Below are 18,948 nucleotides of genomic sequence, written 5' to 3'. Positions count from 1 at the left end.
TATGAGCGTGCACGATCCGGTCAAAGGCGTTTCAAGTAGGGATAAGAAGAAAAAAGAGGGAGAGAGAGGGAGAATGGAAAATCAATGGTAGTTTGGCATTGAACTGCAGGCAGACCGATATGATCATTGTCAAATGGACCCAAGAGCCAGGATTGGAAATTTGGGGACATGGCCCTCTCGAACAGTGTCATGGAACCCATGGAGATATGATGGGGATGGGGGAGGGATGAGAGCATGGGGTTTGATTGACACTCATGGCTACCCACGGTCGCATACGAAATGGAGGGGAGCTGGTTGAGGCCAATCGAATCGGAAAAGAAGTCCACTTACCACACCCACTCCAGTCTCTAACACCCACATTGTTCATATGTAATGTAATTTAGTTCCATCAGACAGACCCCTACCCTCACTCCCGACTTGTCACGCCTAGGAATGACTTTCAAGCGGCTCTCAAAACAATCATCCTGTTGCTTTACTGTATCTGTACCATGCTGGACTGAAACAACAACACCACAGCCCAGCAAAAATACAGTTTGCCAAGCTGTCACGTCTGCCAAAAGCAACAGTGCATACGTCGATGGGTCTGGATCGATGCCTCACAGTCCCATCACCACCATTGGAATGGAGTTCCAGTGCCCAGGCTGTAGGGACCCCTTCCGTAATATTGGCGTTACAACTAAGACTTTGACATGTCCATTGTAAGGCAGTATTAGTTAATAATGGAACAATAGAACCCTTGATGTATAGCGCCGCCAAGACCAATCCGTCATTACAGTCCTTGGTATCTATCTAGTGGTGGCTTCAGAGGCAGATCTGAGATCAAGAACCCGTCAACGAATTATTCCAAACCAAACTGCACATGTTAAAAAAGGGCCGGAACAGCCAGCTTCCAATATTTTCCTTGGCGCCTTGCCGCATCTTCTCACATGGTGTGGTGTCTAACGTAGGAACGCCGGGAGGCAAACTGCAATGTGTGGCGCCCAGCCTCGATGCCCGAAGAGGGTGCCCCAATGGGTATCGAGTGTAGGTAAACGACACAAGACAAGTAAAGAATGTAGAAATACCGGTTTGTTCCAGTCGTACTCAACGGCCTGGGCCATTGTCACATCATCCAAGTAGATGGAGAATGGGCAGAATCCGTTCATGAAGATCGAAGTACAACATGGTTCTATCAGAAGCTGGGAACCTCCGTGTCCGAATGCAATAATCTTTGGGGAGGATAATAGAGAATAGCCTCAACGTCTCTGCATATCTGCCGGGTTTCCGGGGCTCATCCAATTTGTCCGGTCATAAAGCCGGTGTTGCGAGATCGGAAAAGTGCTTCATCATCGTTGTCATGACAAGCAATATCTGGTAGGTAGTCCCCCACAACGAACCAGATGTTGCTGGAAGGCGCCGAATACTCTACTAGCATGATGACAACGCAGGCGCGCAGGTCACTGCTGTACGCGAAGCAATTGGTCGTCGGGTATGGTGAACCGTTAGTACCGTATTGTAAAAGTCGCAATTACGGAAGACAAGCGACAAGGTGACATGTCTAGCATGTCAAGCCAATCCTTTGCTCGGACCTCTTCCTCCTACTAACTGCAACTGCAGTAGAGCTTAGCCCTCCCTCAACCAAGTCAAGACTCCGCTCGCGGTACCACGGCGAGGGTGAGGTTGCAGCACTTGACATAACTGGTCTCCGGGATCGCGAGATAGTGAATCGGCAAGACAAGATGACGGGCGGGCTCTATTCTAGTTAGCTGTTGCAGTTGCAGGGCAGGGCAGGTATCCGTAGCGGTTGGATGACTGAAGGATGGATCTGGATCAACCTCGACGGGCCGGATAACCCTGGCTCAACAAGTCTCCCTGGCATAACAAACCCTTGTTAGACTGGGTACGGTTTCCGCAAATCGTGGCCGAATAGTTTGTGATATTGACTGAGCATGAAAGGGGCTCGTACACTACCCTATCGAATGTGACGCCGCATTATTTGCGCCTACTATGTACATAGGTAAAGGAAACCTGGGCCTACACTAGTAGCCGGTAAAAAATAGCAGTCTGTACTAATAGAGGGACGGGAAGATCATGGTACAGTACTTGGGTATGCATTGGTAGGAGATATGTTTATTCTTCTGGCGCAGACACGATAGTCACATGTTTTCTATTAGACTTGTCTTTATGGTTCTTTTCTTTTTTTTCTCTTTTTCTTTCTTTTTCTGGAAAAGGTCTCTCGAGCTAGGCAGGGAATTTATGTCGCAGTTGCTGCTTTTAAAGCACTCAATGCTTTCCTAGCTGGGCAGGAGATAGCTGCTCCTTCTCATCCAATGTTGATGGACCAGACCGCTCCGTGCTCCGTGCTTTTCCATGATGCCCCATCGCCCGGCTCAAGCTCCGTGGTTCATTATCCCGTCGCCCGTCGCCCGTGTCCCGTGCTCTCTCGTGCCCTGTGCTTCCTTCCCGTTGTACTTGCTTAGGTTCCTACTTGCCGCTAATCTCAACTTAATGCAATCATTTAACGGGTTCAGTCTCCATCTCCACTGCTTGCGATCTTTTGGATAACTACCTATCTCCTACATTGAGTGAGTAGCAGTCGAAGGAGATGACACTCGGTGATCACGCCTATCAACGTTATGGAGCATCTTGAATTCGATACTAGACGTTGAGTGTCGATTCAAGACTGGAGAGTCAGAAAGTACTAACGCGCTGCGAGTAGCCTTTGGAGTTTATGCAATTCGTCAGCCACTTTAAATATCCGTCTGGCCAAGGGTTTTAGTCCTCTCCGCTAGTCGGACCTTGGCAATGGCGTCCTTTCGGACAGCTTCCCCTAGCCAAGAACCAGGCCAGGATCCAAGGAAACCACGCCAAATCAGGGGATCCAAGCGAGCCCCGAGACTTTGCCAACGGCCGAAAACACCATTGTCCACCTCGCCAGCTCTACGCTTGACCCGAAAAAGAATGGGCATTCGAATTGTCCTTGATAAAAGTTCTTCACATATGCCCAAACAGCTCTCGACTTCTGTCACTACCTACAGGGACAGGGACGAGGACGAGGACGGGGGTTAAGGATACTCATAATCTGCCAGCCAAAGACTACTACATGCTAGCAACTCTATTATGTCGTCAGATACACTTTCGCATATGGCTGGCTACCTATGCTACAGCCCCACCGGTTTGATCAACAACTCGATGCTCGGCCACGAACGCCAAATCCTACCATATCAATAAGAGAGATGAATATCAGTGACCGGTTTTTCAACCGACCTATCTAGACCAGTTCGGCACATGATCCCCCCCGCAATAGACGATATGGATTGCTGATCATCATCAATGGTAATAAAGCATAACGAACCAGCGTAGTCTAAGGCACCAAGGCACGATGACTCGCTCAGTCTCATTATCACTACATAACCGCCAGTACCGAGAGCATTCCCGCGGCAGGTCCATTACCCCTGGCTCCCGCGATGACGAGAGTCAATAGCCAAAGGCACAGTTTCTCGGCCGATGATTCAGCCTTGAGGGGCATGTTGCCATGTAGCCAGGCAAGCGGAACTTTAAACGCAACATATGAAGTTGGTGGTGATGCTGTGCAAAGGGGCACATATTGAATGTTACAGGGTGTTTGTTGGCGTTTCACATCTATGTAAGACATCCTTTAACATGATCCTGTTGATCGACAACCATTTCACCATTCATCTCAAACACTAACTGCCTAGACCTGCCTGCAGCGACGACTTGAGCTGAACAGGCGCCATGGTGCTCTGTACTATGTAGCCCCCTCTTGACTCATGTCGACTCTGATCGTCCAATCCACATCACTACTTCTCGACCCTGTTACGTGTGTCTTGACATCGAGAGTCAAGCTATTCGAGCTTCGGGGAACCAGCAACTCAACGTTCACCTAGCCGGTTCCGAACTTACACGAATTCGATATAATTTAAAGCGTTCCACAACAGGGCCGCGGCGTATGTAACTTGGGGAAAGTCTATTGAATGGCAACACTATTGCATTATTGTCCCTCTATTTTGGAACCGCAAGCCCACAGACTGGCAAACCACGAGCTAAAACAAGACCTTAAAATTTTAAGTTTTGACGCCAGCTTGCCACCAATTTCAGTCAGGAAAGTCACTAGCCCACCCACAAACCCAGCACAGACTATTAACAGGCAACGATATTTACAGACTGATGCCAAGCTTCGGACCGATCAGTTAGCTCTATCCGTAATTCGATGCATCTTCAAGATGCAGATCCCCTGTACTAAACAAATGGACTAGGTGTTGAGGGTTATCATAAGACCGACTGAGTTTGCAACTCGACAATAACAGCGCAGCATTCTCAAGTCGCGTGATACAAGCAGGTTCTATCGTCCATTTTCGAGCGGTGTTGGACCACAGTACGAATACCTAGACGGGACCTCAATAGACTTTCGCAGGGACATTTACCTGTGCTGGCTGGGTAGGTCAGATCATATTTAGTTTGCTTCTACACTCGGACTACGGACGTCCCCGTCGCCTGCTTTGAGTTGCACGTTCACTTTCATGCGCTCGTCAATTTGTGTGATACTTGAAACGTCTCAGCTCGAATCACTCATGAGAAAAAAAAGCAAAGAGTCTGCCACTTTCCCCGGTCCGTCAGATCGTCCCGTCCCCTGGTGCAAGATCTGAGCGTGTTGAGCTAATCTAGGTATCTATGATGACTACCAGTGCTTTGTGGCGGCCCCTGAAAGCCCTGAAGTGTGTGGCACGACTCATGGCACGGTTAACGTTTTCCCATAATGCATGAATACTAATCGTATCTTATCTTGTCATGTCTCAACTCATCTAAGCAGATCCCACTGTGCTAAGAGCTCCTTCTGTCCAAAATAGGATGAGAACAATAAAAGGGGAGTGGACTGAAACAGGGATATGCTCCCCAACCCGAGGCAATGGATGGATGAATGGATAGCAAGCCGTCAAGGCGGTGCACGTCAATCCCAGCACAGTACAGAAGTTTGCGTTATGCACAACAGAGGGTGCGTGAGCGCTAACAAGTTCTGTGTCTATCGAAGTGTTCGAGAACGCTCTGAGGGATACTGTCGGTTGCCCCGGCCGCAATTGCTGCAGCATTTGGTATCTGAACCTCTCCATTCTCGACTGCAAACTTGTGCTGATACGGGCTGTACCTCCGATCTGGCCCTCTCAGTCGGTATTAACTTAACGTTTTTGGGTGGGCGCCTCCGGCCGAGAACCTTTCAAGATTTCTCCATGTCCGATATCGAAGCTGTTTTTCTCGGCTTTTGCTCAGGAACTGCGTTTTCCTTCCATCATCAACTAGTAACTACAGAGGAAAACGGCTAGTTCTTTCCTAAGCATTCGGCAGTTGAATTTTTTCCTTCTCTACGGATACCCAGAAACCTAATACACATGCTAAGTACCTGCATTGGCTTGGCTGCCCAAATCACCGAGACACTATTGTTTGATACATATTGAACCCATGTGCAATCAACGATGTTACTCTGTCCCATGGCGCCACGCCCTCGTTCAACAGAAAAAAATCTCTGTTTGCGCCTAATTCCTTCTCTTAAGAATTCCATTCTTCTTCCTCGGCCGGGCCGACAGTAAGCCACCGTTACGTATATGTACTACCCTATGTGCCAGGGCCAGGGTTACTTTACATACATGTTCGAGACAACACAATATTTAGAGGGTATCATGATCGACGTTGCCTCTCCGGATATACTTGCCGGTGGTATTCATTGGCGTAGACAAGGGTTGAGAAAATTTTGATATCTTTTATAGGCAACAGTTAACGAGGGTATCCTTGCGTCGTAGAGAGAGAAAAAAAAAACTTTTTATCTCTTGGTCGTTGTCTTGTGAGTGATAAACTACTAGGTATTCTCTTCCCAACAAGCCGAAATAGGCAATCTTTTGTCATAAAAGTATGAGTGATGCGATCTCGCTGAGCCAGACAAGTCTGAGTCGTGTGTCTATGCGCCTGCTTCGATATTGAATCAGGTTTTGGCTGACATGTATGGTGGTATGGTTTACTATGTGAAAATTCCTGTCGGCAGTTTTAAGAGGTGTGGCATCTAATGTCAGTACAGATCATGATAGGAGTAGCAACGTGAACAGAAATATGTGCTAGTCAGCGTTTGATAAACTCGAAACATTTGTGTCAGAACAGGGGAAGATGTAATGGAAGTTCTGGTGTAGTATATGTCCAACATACCGTGGCTGATCTAACCTACAGAAAGCATCATGAGTTTTGAGCATGTATCAGGGCACATGAAAGAATACGTTTGTACTAGAATTCTTACGTTGTATAGTGTAATCATAACTTGTTTAATCCTAAGTGATCAGATCAAAAGTTTGATATACAATCCAAACAGACGCAAATATGTACTCCATCACAAACTCCTCCAAAGCTGCACCTGGGAATTTTCGTGACAGACTGTATGACATTATTGTTACTGACACTCGTCAGGGAAAGGCAAAGACTGCTCCTACAATGCTAGATATATTCTAAATCATCTTACTATGCCGACTCCATTTTGCTAACGAACCGTTCAAAAGTCATCATCTCCCAACCCTTCGACTCGCTTTTCTCCAACTTCGCGAATCTTATCTCCTAGAATTGTTCTTCCATACCGCTCTGCCACCTTGCTAGCAGCCTCCATCATGCGGCCTGTGCGATCCCGCATGAGCTGCACCATCTCAAGCGCACGCATACCTCGCTCTTCGCCTTCACGACACTCAACCGCCAGAAGCTGCAGCAAGGTCTTGTCGATCTCGAGCTCAAGACGTGAAAGTTGCGAACGCTGGTTGTGGCTGCCTGAAGTAGCCTCGACGAGATCTCGAAGTTGAGCAGCCTTGACGCCGTGGAGCATGAACTGCTGCTCAAGCTTGCGTGTCTCTGATGATCCATCCTCCTCCTCGTCCTTGTCATCGTCTCCGTCACCCATATCAAGATCCTCAGATCCTTCCCTGACTTTACGCTTCGATGGCTTAGGGGCGGATGATATAGGAATGGAAAAGTCAAACTCGGAAAGGAGAGGGCGAGGAAAGTATGGGTACTGGTCGCCTCCCTTGAGAATGATACAGTGAAACTTGTTGTCAGCCACTGCAATGGGAAAGTATGACTCGTTCTTGCGTCCTGACGCCAGACGATCCATCAGTTTGGTGTCCAGAAGAGGCACCCATGATGCTCTTGATGGCTGTCGCCAGTGAAGGAGTGTAAGGAGAGTTCCCGTTGAGTCATAAATACAAGGATCCTAAACGTTGTAAGTTAGCAACTGTAATTTTAAGTTGTCCATTTCCGATGCAAAACTTACACCGTTGTCTGAAAAGAATACACTCTTGAGTGTGGCACCTTCAGGAAGAGCTACAGTGTCCTCGTTCTGGCAAATCTCGTCTCTCTTGACATTCTCGATGGTGTACAGGAGGCGAGTGTTGCCATCTGCACCCATAGGTCCATTGCCCATAGTTATAACATAATCTCTCCAGCTCGCGCACGTCACCATCGGTGTGCTCTTTGGTCGATAAACACGATACGGCATGCCAAACAGAGTAAAAACACGCACATAGTTGGCACTGGTTGTAACGGTGATGAAGGACTCACTCAACGACATAGCTGTTACGACTTCTCCCCGAGGCAGTTCGGTACGCCAGTCAGATCGCTGTGTCCATGTCTCATGTGGCCGGTAGAAGATAACTGCAGGGGCATCATCCTTTGGTGGGCATGAGAAGAGAGTGCCGTGCTCGGTCAAGCAGGCCTTGTCGTAGAGGAATGTGTCTGTAAAGTGGAAGTCTCGATGGAATTCATGGTCGTAAAACTCGACAGTAACGGTGTGGTGTCCGTCCTGGTCGACTGTCCAGACAAAGCCAATTAAGTTGAGACACAGATATTTGCGGTTCCCTCGCCATGGAGTTGCGCCTGGCTGGAAAGATTCGTGATATTGCGGCTCCAGTAGATGACGGCGCTTGTTCGCAAAGCCGAGACCATCGTCATCGTCCCGACCTCGTTTCTGGCCTAATCCTGCAGTATATCCAGCACCATCATCGTCCTCAACAAAGTCGTCATCGCCGTATCCCTCACCACCTTCGAGGAACGAATCAAGACTTCCCAAGGAATCCCGTCTTGGTCTTGTGGGTAGACCATGTTGTTTCTGCCCGTTCTGAGGAGGCGGTCTTCGGTTCGCGGAAATCTCAGCGAGGGGGTCGTGGATGAAAGGTGCTGGTTGTGTGATGAGCTTGAGTAGGGGCGAGAACTGATCTGTGAGGAAATCGGGGTAGATATAGACCTCGCCGTCTGTTGTTGTGAATGAGATGATGTTCTTAGTAGGGTGCCAAGCTAGGTCGATGACATTGGGGTAGTCGTATCTGGCAATGACGGACTGTGTCCTCGTCTCCCAGATCAACACCTTGTTATCCTTGCTTGCCGATGCCAGCATTGCGCCATTGGGCGACCAAGCCAAGGCGGTGATGTCAGACAAGTGGCCATTGGCAAAAGTTCTTTGCTTTTCCCAATCGTTTTTGGATATGACCTGGATGTCTCGCATAGGAGTCGGTACGGCGAATGCCCTGCCATCTGGGTGCCATGCCACACGTGTCGACTTCTCGCTCTCTGCATCCACGACACCGATAACACCTTCCACCTTACGGATGAGCTCTGGTTCCTCAGCGGTGAGAGAATAGACGTAAACGGTGCCATCGGTGCCAGAAAGCGCAACTAATCGCCCTTGGGGATCGAAGCTAACGTTTCGCACAGCGCGTGCATGTTCCCGCAGATGCTTGACTTGTGAAATATCTTTGGTGTTGACAATCTTGACGCTCAACTCGTCACTTGCGACAGCACACCATTGGTTATCAGCTGTCAGAGCGACATCGCGAATTGGTAGTGTTGTTCGAGTGAGGAAGCGCTCAAAGATGTTTGTTTCGAGGGAGTATAAGCTGACGGTGCCGTCTTCAGATCCAACAACGAAGAACTGGTCTCCCGCAGCAACTGTCATGTTTTGTTCCTGGCAATCATCGATATTGATCGGTTCTCCATCGGAACCTGTCTTGTAAAGACGGATTGTATTATTCGAGCCGACTGTAACGAGGCGATTGCCATCGGGAGTATACGCACACCGAGTAGTTCCTTGCGTGTGAGCGGGTCGAGGCCGTGGCTTGGGGGCAATTGTCGAATCCATGGTGGTCGTTATCGTTCTGATCGAAGGTGTAATACAGATTAACGACCGTGGAAATGAGCGATGATGGGTGATGGATAGTTGGCTTGAAAGTGGGACATTAAGCCTGGTTGCGTTTCTCGGGAGACGCGTTTGAGCGCGTCGCAATTAAAGTCGCGGAAAGACCCCGCGATTCGCTACTCAGGGCAAAAAAGACCGTTACAGGGGAAGGATCCACTAAAATTCAACTCCCACCTTAACATCTCCAACTCTTTTGTGACTGCCTAACCTAGATCACCACGAAAAAGATACTGTACAAGTGTCCAAATACCACACAAGTTCATTTTATCTTCAACTTATAAGTTTGAGATTTAGATCTCATAATCATGCAGTCTGCAGATCGTGATCACTTTTTCGAGACAGAGTATGTATAGCAATACATCAACCACATTTCATTACTAATATATCTTGAAGTGCTGTCCAAGCTCAACGTCAAAGAAGGGCAGCAAAGGCCGACAACAAGAATGGTGAACCCATTGTTATGAAGTCTAAAGTACTTGCTGTTGTTCCAGATCCAGCTTATCCTCTTACTTCTGTGTTTATTGCTGAGTCTGCCGGTGCTGTCCGTCGGATCAACCTTGAAGTATGACTGAGAACTCACAAAGGCCAATACACTGCTAACTTTCCACAGACATCAGAGCTCAAGACAACATACCGTGGACCAAAGGCTCCTGTAACTTGTGTTTCTATCGGAGGCAAAGACAATCAAACAGTCTTTGCAGGATCGTGGGACAAGGACATCTGGTCATGGGATGTTGAGACTGGAAAGTCTGGTCGCAAGTTCAGCGGCCATTTGGACTTCATAAAGACTGTCGTTTGTGCTACCATCTCTGGTAAACACATCCTCATTAGCGGAGGTGCCGACAAGAAGATATTTGTTTGGGACGTCGAGTCAGGTAAACGACTACACACCCTGCAAGATCCCACTACGACAATGCTCGCCGTTCAACACATTGCTATCGATCCCGTTCTAAGCGACTCGACCAAACTTGTCTTTGCCAGTGCGAGTAGTGACCCGCACATCAGGCGGTGGAAGATTACCCTGGACAGCTACGAGCAGCTTCCCGAGTCATTCTCTGACCGCCCCGATGCTGAGCGACTCACTATCGAGGAACACGAGACCAGCATCTACCGGCTGTTTTACGATCAATCAAGCGAAGACGTGGATCTCTGGACTGCTAGCGCCGATGGAAGTGCAAAGTGCTTGGCGCGGTCAAGAAACTTTGTCGCTGATGATTCGTATGAGCATGGAGATTATGTACGAGGCGTTCTTGCAACAGAGCAGTGGGTTATCACAGCTGGTCGCAACGAGGATGTCAAGATTTGGGATCGCTCATCTGGCAAGCTGTACTGCACATTGATTGGTCACTATGAAGAGGTAACTGACATCGTCATGCTACAAGACTCTGCTGGTACTCCCCGCAAGGTATGCAGCGTGGGCATTGATGGAACTATCCGAACATGGCCACTTGGCAAGTCCGAGCTTGACGAAGTAGTGGTCAAGATCCAAAAGGCTGCCGTGCCCAAAGAGGAGGAAGAGGAGAACAACGGAAACCTTTTGACGGCCGAGGAAGAGGCTGAGCTTGCAGAACTCATGGACGATTAGGCATACCCACCATAATAGAACAGATCGAAATATCTCGACCATTTCCAAAACAACCTGAAGAAACCGACTTGTACTGCGATCTGTTAGCTGCTCTCAACAATCGAGGCATGCTATGTTGTACCGGTGTTTCACGGAAGTTCAGCTCGAGTTTGCTTGCGACACATGGAGCGGATAGATGCATCTCCGTCGTGCGATTATACCAAGTCCTTCTCTCGAGACAGGTCATCTAGAATTACGGGTCATGTTTCAGTCCTTAGAAAGAAGGGTGCTTAAACACGAATATGGCCGAGACACTTGAATTACTGTTTTGACATCTTACTTCGCCTACAGAGTACTTCCTACGTAGAACGAGAGACGCCAGTCAATCTTCTATCTACTTGCATACACTACCTATATGCCTCTCTAAGGTACCTATCGACATTGCCCCAAAGCCTATTTGGATCGATTAGAAATACCCATGTATCGCCTTGAGCTTAATTGACAGGCGTTCCCTGAACAATGGCATCGAAACTTGCCGCGAGATGTTAGGAAATCGATGGACCCGACATCGATCACATATCGTAAATGATAGGATCTGACAGGCAGGGCAACGTATCCCGGGCTGCCCGATTACGACGTGAATCCGTAATGCTTGCTTCTGGTCCAGCCTTTCGTATCCAAGAAGAAACAAACAACTGTGTTTTGCTTTTTTTTTTTTTTTTCGTGCGGCACTGGAGTCGGAAATTGTACGGCAGTCTTTACCAGGATCTGAGTCGCACTCTGCCGGCATAGCAATAAATATCGCTTCCCCTGAGAATGCTTGTTGTAGAGCTGATCCTCATAGAACCTTGCTTGGTAGCACTAATGCCCCTTGTTCTTAGACAAATGATGGGACAACAGAGGAGATTGCGAATGATTGACCGGCACTTCAAGTCTCTGTAGCGCGGTTTCTCGAGTTGAGCTGAGAATTTGGGTTTGCGTAACCGTGAAGTCGTACAATTAATCAAACATGATTATTCTGAATCTCTCTACCTGGGTACCTTGAGCTTCGAGGTTATTGTTCATAGCACAGGCGACTTCGGAACTTGAGCTTTGACAAACGACGCCAAGTTTGCGACTGATCAATAAAGCTGACGCCTGATAAATCGTCTTTGACCTGTAACATCCGAGCTGGCCTACATATCATACGCTCGTTCTGTCTGTGAGATGTGTTGCGAATCCAATGTGTCGGGTCTGAAGTGCTGCGCTGCGAGACCTCCCCCCTGTTCACGCCAGTGACAATTTGGGCCACTACTCTTGAAGATTGCAAGGCAATTAGACTAGACCTAGTGTATGTGAACGGATAACCGTCTCTCCGTCTTGCAAACAACCTGGACCCTGCTCAGTGACGATTAAGTGGACTGGTCCTTACCCAAAAATCCATAGCAATTCTCACCACTTGAGAGTCATGGAAAGAGAAATATGTATCCGTCAAGAGAAATCCTCTAAATGATCTACGCAGTGTAATAGTTCGTGGGAAGTGGGGGTTACACTCTTGACCTCATTTAGTATCATTTGCGAGCATTCTAGACAACTAACTACTTCTTTGTTGCTTTGTATATCCGGTCGGATAGATCTATCGCGAATAAGTGAACCTGAAACAGTGGTTTTAAGGCGCGAGTCATATGGCACAGCAGCTTAGTTCTTTCTATGTACGCCAGCGTGCGACGTATTATGCTGTAGTAGTTCGTATTACCGCTGTATGCGATAATTCTTTCTTGTGAGATGGGATAGGGGCGCCACTGGAAACTGCACTTCCACTCACAAGTTCGACACTGGAACCTAATTCTTAAAAAGACGTACTAGAAGACAACCATGGTCTGGTGTAGTTGAGAGAACCCTGACAGCGTTCTATAAGCTGACATCAAGCCATTTCGAGGTTGTTTGCTTCTCTTTGCAGAAACCTTGCCAGCCGCACCACTCATTGACTCGCTGGCAGGGGGGATGGGTCAACTAAGCAAGCTTAACGAGTAGTAAGCCACTAATACTGGAGTATGTAACTAATAATGGTCATTGAAGACGAGCAATTGCCGCGCTGTGCGAAGTGGATTGAACCTGACATCTAGGGTCGGTCTTCTAGCGAGATCTAGCTAGAAAACCGAGACATGCGATTGATTTAGATATCTTACAAGGCTTAGTTGGACCAGTCAGATAGCCCCCAACGTGAAAGCTGCGCCGTCTTGTAGATGTCAATTGTGTTGGTGGCGCCTTCGAAATCCTGACACAGAAGCTTGATGGGTCCCGTTTTGCATATTGATCGATAGTAGGGGCATGGCTAAAGGGTGATTAGCTGTCGCTTTCGGAATTTGTGGCTAAAATAGAAGCCGGAGCCCTGCTGCCCTGTTGATGGACGTGGAGAGTGATCGACAGTGATTAGAGCGGCCCGAAAAGGGCTGAGGCCTCACGATGTGATTATAAACAAAGCAAGGCTTGGAAACAATATCCACGCCTTTGACTTTCTTTTTTTCTTAGCTCGAGGTCAGATTGAAATGTTGAGGCAAATGGCATAAGAGCAAACATTGTATTTTGGCTTGCTGTGCATGATCTGTGTAGCTGCACTCGAGTAACTAGTTGGTGCTTGTTAAGGTCAAGGAGTTGCTCAAAAGTCGGCATGTATGACAAGAAAGTTCGTACGTTGTACTCCGTACGTCCCATACTGATGCATGCATGTGTGCAAGACTCTGGTGAAGTGTGAAGTACGACGATTTTCAATCTTGGTGTTTCATATTCCAGCTCAATGTTTCTCGCTGTCAGACTTGGCCCATGCCATGTGCAAGTGGATGAAATTCGCCGAAATCTGACTTTGATTAGTACAGGTACGAGTTATTGTTCTATTAGTCCTCCTCAGGACAGCGGCAAACCTGTTGGAGGGACAAATTGCAACTAAAATACCTGCATTGTATTTGGGCTGAAGCCTTCACGAAGAGTTGGTACGTCTCAGCTATGACCTGGGATGGATCCTTTCAGGGATAGCCCAGACATAAGCCCCTGTGACTGTGGGACCAGACCGTCAGTTGCATCATGGAGCAGCTCGGGTACAGGGGTGTCCCGATCCCTGTGATCGTCGTTGCAAACAAACCACAATAGTTTCTAGTTTCAGTCCTGGTGTACTGCTATTGGTGTTTGTGTTTGTGTTTGTGCCACATCTGCTGGGCGCTCGTTTCTTTCTCTTCTTTGGCTTGCCGTGCTGTACGCGCTGGAGATGAGGCGCTGACGGGAGTGCTGCTGCAGGTCCCCGATAGTCTGGTTCCAGGCTCAAAGTTGCATGGGCAGCCATCCCCAATCATTTTGTTCGGCTGGCTGGGACTCCGGTTTGAGGGAATGAGAGGAAGCTTGGGCCGACTCTCATGTTCATATCGGTATTGTTCTTTTTGGCTCCAACTCAGAATCCAGAGGGGCCAATAACGACTCTGCGGCATTCAATGGGCTGTCGCTTGATGGGGTTATGGAGTCGCTAGAGGGCCTTGATTTTTGGCTGTGGCAGCCGGATTGTTGCAGGGTTCATCATCAACCTGAAATCTCTCACTCAAGTCCAAGTTGGATAGAGGAGACCGCCATCGGTTGACAGTGGAGAAGGAGGTGGTGGCACTGGCAGGCCCGGCGAGCTGCAACTTCCCCGGTAATTTGGGTATAGAGAGAGAGGAAGGGCATGCACCTGCCTCAAATCGGATATGTATCACGCACCTGCTTCTTTTTCTGTTTCTGCCTCTGCCTCTGCTCCTGCTTCGCCTTTAACTTTTTGCAAGTTTCCATCTTGACGGAACTTGTTTGTGATCTGCTCATTGACCACTCTTTACATTCTTTGGGAATCGGCATCATTTCTCTTGCCCCTTCTCCCTTCCCCAGGCTGGGAATTCTAAATTACCTTCAACCCTTCCATACCAACTTGACCTATTCTTTTGAACATCCCTTGTAAGTTCATTCCTACACCCATTCCGATCGTGGCGATTAATCATTTAATAGAATTTATTAGTGGTAAATGAGCCAGTTTCGTATCAGCAGCTCCTCGACCACGCTCCCCTTTGCCCAGCTTGTCTCCTTGATCAAGCATTCCTTCAACCACAATCCCTTATTTTAATTCTGCATCTCCCATTTACCTTTCTTCTTTATACTGAAAGATCGTCCGGATCAGTGGCGCCTCGAGTACCCACTATGTCTACCGACAACAAGCAGCTTGGGAGCATTGTCGCTTTTGAAGGCCATGTAGATACCATTTCGACACAACTACGGCTTCTCCCTTCTTCACCACAGATCTTGATTCTCCCAAACGTTCAGAATTACATCCCAAATGAGGAGACAGATCACCGGTCGGATGTTCGCCTTTATGTCAAGAGAATACACGAAGCTGCTGTAGCTCGTCACGAAGCCGCCCGAGCCTTCCTACAAGAATCAACACCAACCAACAGGCGACTAGTGTTTATGAGTGGTGGTACCTCAAGCGCTCGAGCGCTATGCATCAAGGCCATCATGGATCAAGAGACCGAGGGAGACGCCAACCAAGCCGAGTCCCTCTTTCACCAGTTGACCAAAGATGGAGTCCTTGGCCTGAACAATTCATTACGAGACTGGAGATGCCCTACCATGTTCGACTGTCTCAACAGTCAGGGCCTGGGAGATGAGCTAGAAGATCCCATAACACGGGCGATGCGTGCTGCCGAAGCCCTGGACCGACAAACAGCAAGTCTTCAACCTTCAACTGAAGTCGACCTCACTCTCACTCTCGCACCGCGGCCTCGAAGCAACAGCCTACCACTTTATGGCTATAACGACAACTTTGGAGATAATGCTCCATTCTTTGTTTTCGGTGCTCAGAAGAACGAAGAGGGGGGGAACGTAGCCGAAGAAGCCAAAGGCTATTCACATCCAACACAGCCCTCAAGATTCTCCAGATTTTCGATTACACATTATGACCGATCTGCAGATCGTATTTACCGTGGCATAACCCACTTGCAGTCCCCCTCTTTCAAAACGTCTTTTGTAGCCTCCCCCAGTTGTGTTGGCGAATCATACAACTTAATGGCGGGTTCTGTATCCCCTGGTCTCGAGGCAATGACTCCACGGTCTGATGTATTGAGCATCCTATCCACAGATAACGTCGTGTATGGAGAAGCTTCGGTACTGGATATGCGATCTCCAAGCCGCAGTTCTACACTGTCACGAGTTAAGTCCTTGGACAGAATCTACCCAACCACTCCCAAGTATCGGGACCTTTGTGTGCCTGCAGCCAACCTGGAGCCTCGCCAGTCAGATTTAGATGTTGAGCATGAGTCTTTCGAAACACGCCGAACATCCAAAGCGATATCTATAAACAGACGCAGCCATGTCGAGGTACCGAGAACTATTATCGTCAAGACAAACCTTCCCGTCATCAAGATGGCGCCTGTCCCCTTGGAGAAGAAGCGCAAGCCTGCCCGGGAATCTTACGTGGATAGGGGTACTGATGCGAAGGACATGGCCGAACCGAAGGCTTTCCAACCGGTGTTGTCTTTGATAGAAGACTTGGTGGTTCACTTCAAGGAAGATGTCTCTGACCCTCTACTTGATTCAGTTGTTCGTGGATTCAAGACTGGTCACTTTTCTACTTTCCTTCAGTCGCCCACCTCTGAACCCGATGATTACAACACCTTTGTGCCACCAACGCCCGAGTCTCAGAACATCACAAGTGTACGATGCATAGAGGATCAGTACCATGAGCCTCCTTTTCACAAAAAACTTGACCTGGGCGAATACGACCCATTTGCATACAATCAACCCTCATGGCTCAAGAGAAAACCTCTGCCAAACCTGCCTAAGGTAACAGTTGAACGGCCGCCAACACCTGTTAGGACACCTCCGCTCTTGGTTTCTGACATGGATAACAAAATCCACGATCTTCAAGTCAATGGCCAGCAAACAGCCATCGCAGTACAAAACTCACTTCGCTCTGTTCTTCAAGATTACTTCCCACCAGAGACCAGAGGCTATCGCCAGTTTCAGTTTCCCCTCTTGCCTGAGCTTGAGGGATTGTGGAAACCAGTTTTCTGGGATATTGCGCCTAATGGCTCGCAAGAGTCATGCCATCGTATCGACCAGATCTTCGCTATTGGGGCTCAACGTGGTGTAAAGAGAGACTATACTTCTGCCGTAACAGGACAACTCGAGAAGCTAGGAACCAAACACAGCGGTATGAGTCGCAGTGGAAGATTGGATTTCAGGTATGGGATTGGCGCTCTACAACTCTCTTACTCAAAACTTACATTTTACAGGTATCTCCTTGCCAATGCCATGCAGGCCTATACGACACAACCCTTGGCCAACCAGACGAAGGACAACCCTTTCAACAATCCGTTCCTTCTTGCGACACTCATTATTCCTCATCTCGAGACATACCTTGCCCTTCATACGGAAGTCAGATATCTTCTCCTCGAGTACCCACCAGAGCATCTCTCTGCGGTGTTGGCCCTCCAAAAACTCGTTGGGATAGATATGATGAAGGTGGCTCAAATCATTGATACCAGTAGCAAGAACATGCCCTTTACTCACTTGCGTGGAAACTCCATTACTGGTCCAGAACAAGGACCTGTAGGCCGGTTTGGAAAGACTTACCCACCCAAATCTTGCTCTGGTCACGATGCTACAGTATCAAAAGCCAACTTTCTTCTCACCTCGACCGCTAGCGACGCCGAGATCGCAACATTTGTCGCTACCGTCTCCAAGATCCTCTCTGGGATCTCCTGTTTCTATGTCCCAGAAGAGCTTCCTAAAAAGCACTCCCCGAAGAAGTCCAAGCCATCTTCTGTTGCCGGAACTTTCTCTGCTTTCCCGCGCATACCATCAGCACCTTATAGCCCGCCTATGTCACCAACGGTTGGTGCCTCAGTAGGAACAGCCTTTTCAGACTCATCTGCGATGCTGAGCCGGACCCCCTCCATTGCTGAGACAGTCAAGACAGCAAAGTCGACCAGGAGCAGACCATGCCGGTCCAAGTCGAACCGCAAGACGCTGGCCTCCGACGCTCGATCAATTCTCACCATGTATATTGATGATAGTGACTGGGATTCGGAAGACCGGCGCATTATGCCTCTGCTGGAGGAAAAGCCTAACGGGCACAAGGCAAACACCCACAAGGCACTCAAATTCTTAGGATTGTCATAATGCCAAGATAGGTAGATATTGGCAAGGCACGAGTAATATGGCTGTTATGATGTAACGATATTGCCTGATCAAGGCACTTTCTTTCTGTTGTTATTTTGTTGGACATAGATTTGAACGATGCCTATGAAGGCGCAAAACAACGGTATCTAGTCGTTCACCACCATAGTGTAATGTAATTTTCCCATGTCATACAGACTGGTGCTTACTTGAAGTTTTGTGAATTGAAGTGTATATGCAGATATGGAACCCGTTTTCTGATGTTGTATGTCAAACATATTGATGTTCGCAGAAGCTCAAACACTGCTGCTGTCTTCGTTGCTCAGCCTGCCTTGTCCAAGACTTCCATCCACATCAACACCTGCTTTCCTCTGAGCTTTGATCTCCTCTCTAGCCTCAGCCTGCTCCGCCTTTTTCCTGTCCATGATGTTAGATCGGAGTCTTGACAGCAGTTACCAAAGTAGACAAACCTGTCAAGGTCGGAAGTGTAATCTTCAATCTTGATATCATCCTTGCGAGGCTGGTCTCTTGTGCTTGTCTTCTTCACTGCATCAGCGACTTTGCCTTCTGCAAGGGTGGCCAGTTGCTCTGCATCTTCATTGTAGTTCTGGAGAGGGGCCTCGCCCTGCTTTGACTCTTGGCTTTCGATGCTGGCCATTTTGAAGTTTTTACGAACAAAGGGTAGAAGAACTCTGTTTATGGAAGACTTGGATATATAATAAGGGGAAAAGAAGACTGTATTGTATGGGTGAAGTCGTTATGATAAGAGTGATATTAGAAAGGAATGACATCAGGTTGCGAGGTTGGTCTATGACGCACACGGGCTTGTTCCGCGATACTTACAGAGGATCTTCGTGCATGAAGCATGTGTAGCGCATATTAAACATTGGTCCTTATCTTTGTGACTCCTGTGAAAGATAGACTTACATAATGTGTTGACGGTTTAGTATAAGAACATCGTCTTGGTTATCGATGGTTGACGAGTTACACTGATTATAATTTGAAC

At 48.1% G+C, this 18,948-nt stretch overlaps 6 protein-coding genes across 6 annotated transcripts; 4 read left to right on the top strand and 2 right to left on the bottom strand.

Annotated features, from left to right (window-relative positions):
- Positions 1-2,784: 2,784 nt before the first annotated feature.
- Positions 2,785-3,210, top strand: FGSG_13902 (uncharacterized protein; the record flags this gene model as incomplete). Its single annotated transcript, XM_011327218.1, has 2 exons — positions 2,785-3,043; positions 3,110-3,210. 2 exons carry the CDS (start codon positions 2,785-2,787, stop codon positions 3,208-3,210), a joined length of 360 nt encoding a protein of 119 aa, XP_011325520.1.
- A 1,700-nt stretch (positions 3,211-4,910) lies between these two features.
- Positions 4,911-5,318, top strand: FGSG_13901 (uncharacterized protein; the record flags this gene model as incomplete). Its single annotated transcript, XM_011327217.1, has 1 exon — positions 4,911-5,318. The coding sequence occupies one exon, from the start codon at positions 4,911-4,913 to the stop codon at positions 5,316-5,318; it is 408 nt and encodes a 135-aa protein (XP_011325519.1).
- Positions 5,319-6,526: 1,208 nt separating this feature from the next.
- Positions 6,527-9,151, bottom strand: FGSG_10869 (uncharacterized protein; the record flags this gene model as incomplete). The annotated part of the gene is made up of 2 exons (XM_011327216.1): positions 6,527-7,231; positions 7,292-9,151. 2 exons carry the CDS (start codon positions 9,149-9,151, stop codon positions 6,527-6,529), a joined length of 2,565 nt encoding a protein of 854 aa, XP_011325518.1.
- Positions 9,152-9,513: 362 nt separating this feature from the next.
- On the top strand, positions 9,514-10,793 carry FGSG_10870 (uncharacterized protein; the record flags this gene model as incomplete). Its single annotated transcript, XM_011327215.1, has 3 exons — positions 9,514-9,551; positions 9,602-9,770; positions 9,819-10,793. 3 exons carry the CDS (start codon positions 9,514-9,516, stop codon positions 10,791-10,793), a joined length of 1,182 nt encoding a protein of 393 aa, XP_011325517.1.
- Positions 10,794-14,963: 4,170 nt separating this feature from the next.
- FGSG_10871 (uncharacterized protein) lies at positions 14,964-17,945 on the top strand (the record flags this gene model as incomplete). The annotated part of the gene is made up of 2 exons (XM_011327214.1): positions 14,964-17,005; positions 17,057-17,945. The coding sequence occupies 2 exons, from the start codon at positions 14,964-14,966 to the stop codon at positions 17,943-17,945; spliced, it is 2,931 nt and encodes a 976-aa protein (XP_011325516.1).
- Positions 17,946-18,238: 293 nt separating this feature from the next.
- FGSG_10872 (uncharacterized protein) lies at positions 18,239-18,600 on the bottom strand (the record flags this gene model as incomplete). The annotated part of the gene is made up of 2 exons (XM_011327213.1): positions 18,239-18,359; positions 18,413-18,600. The coding sequence occupies 2 exons, from the start codon at positions 18,598-18,600 to the stop codon at positions 18,239-18,241; spliced, it is 309 nt and encodes a 102-aa protein (XP_011325515.1).
- Between the last annotated feature and the right edge of the window lie 348 nt (positions 18,601-18,948).

Source organism: Fusarium graminearum, chromosome 3, assembly GCF_000240135.3.
Source record: "Fusarium graminearum PH-1 chromosome 3, whole genome shotgun sequence".
Classification (NCBI taxonomy): Eukaryota; Fungi; Ascomycota; class Sordariomycetes; order Hypocreales; family Nectriaceae; genus Fusarium; species Fusarium graminearum.
The sequence above is the reverse complement of the archived record's forward strand: the minus strand, read 5'-3'. Positions and strand labels throughout refer to the sequence as shown.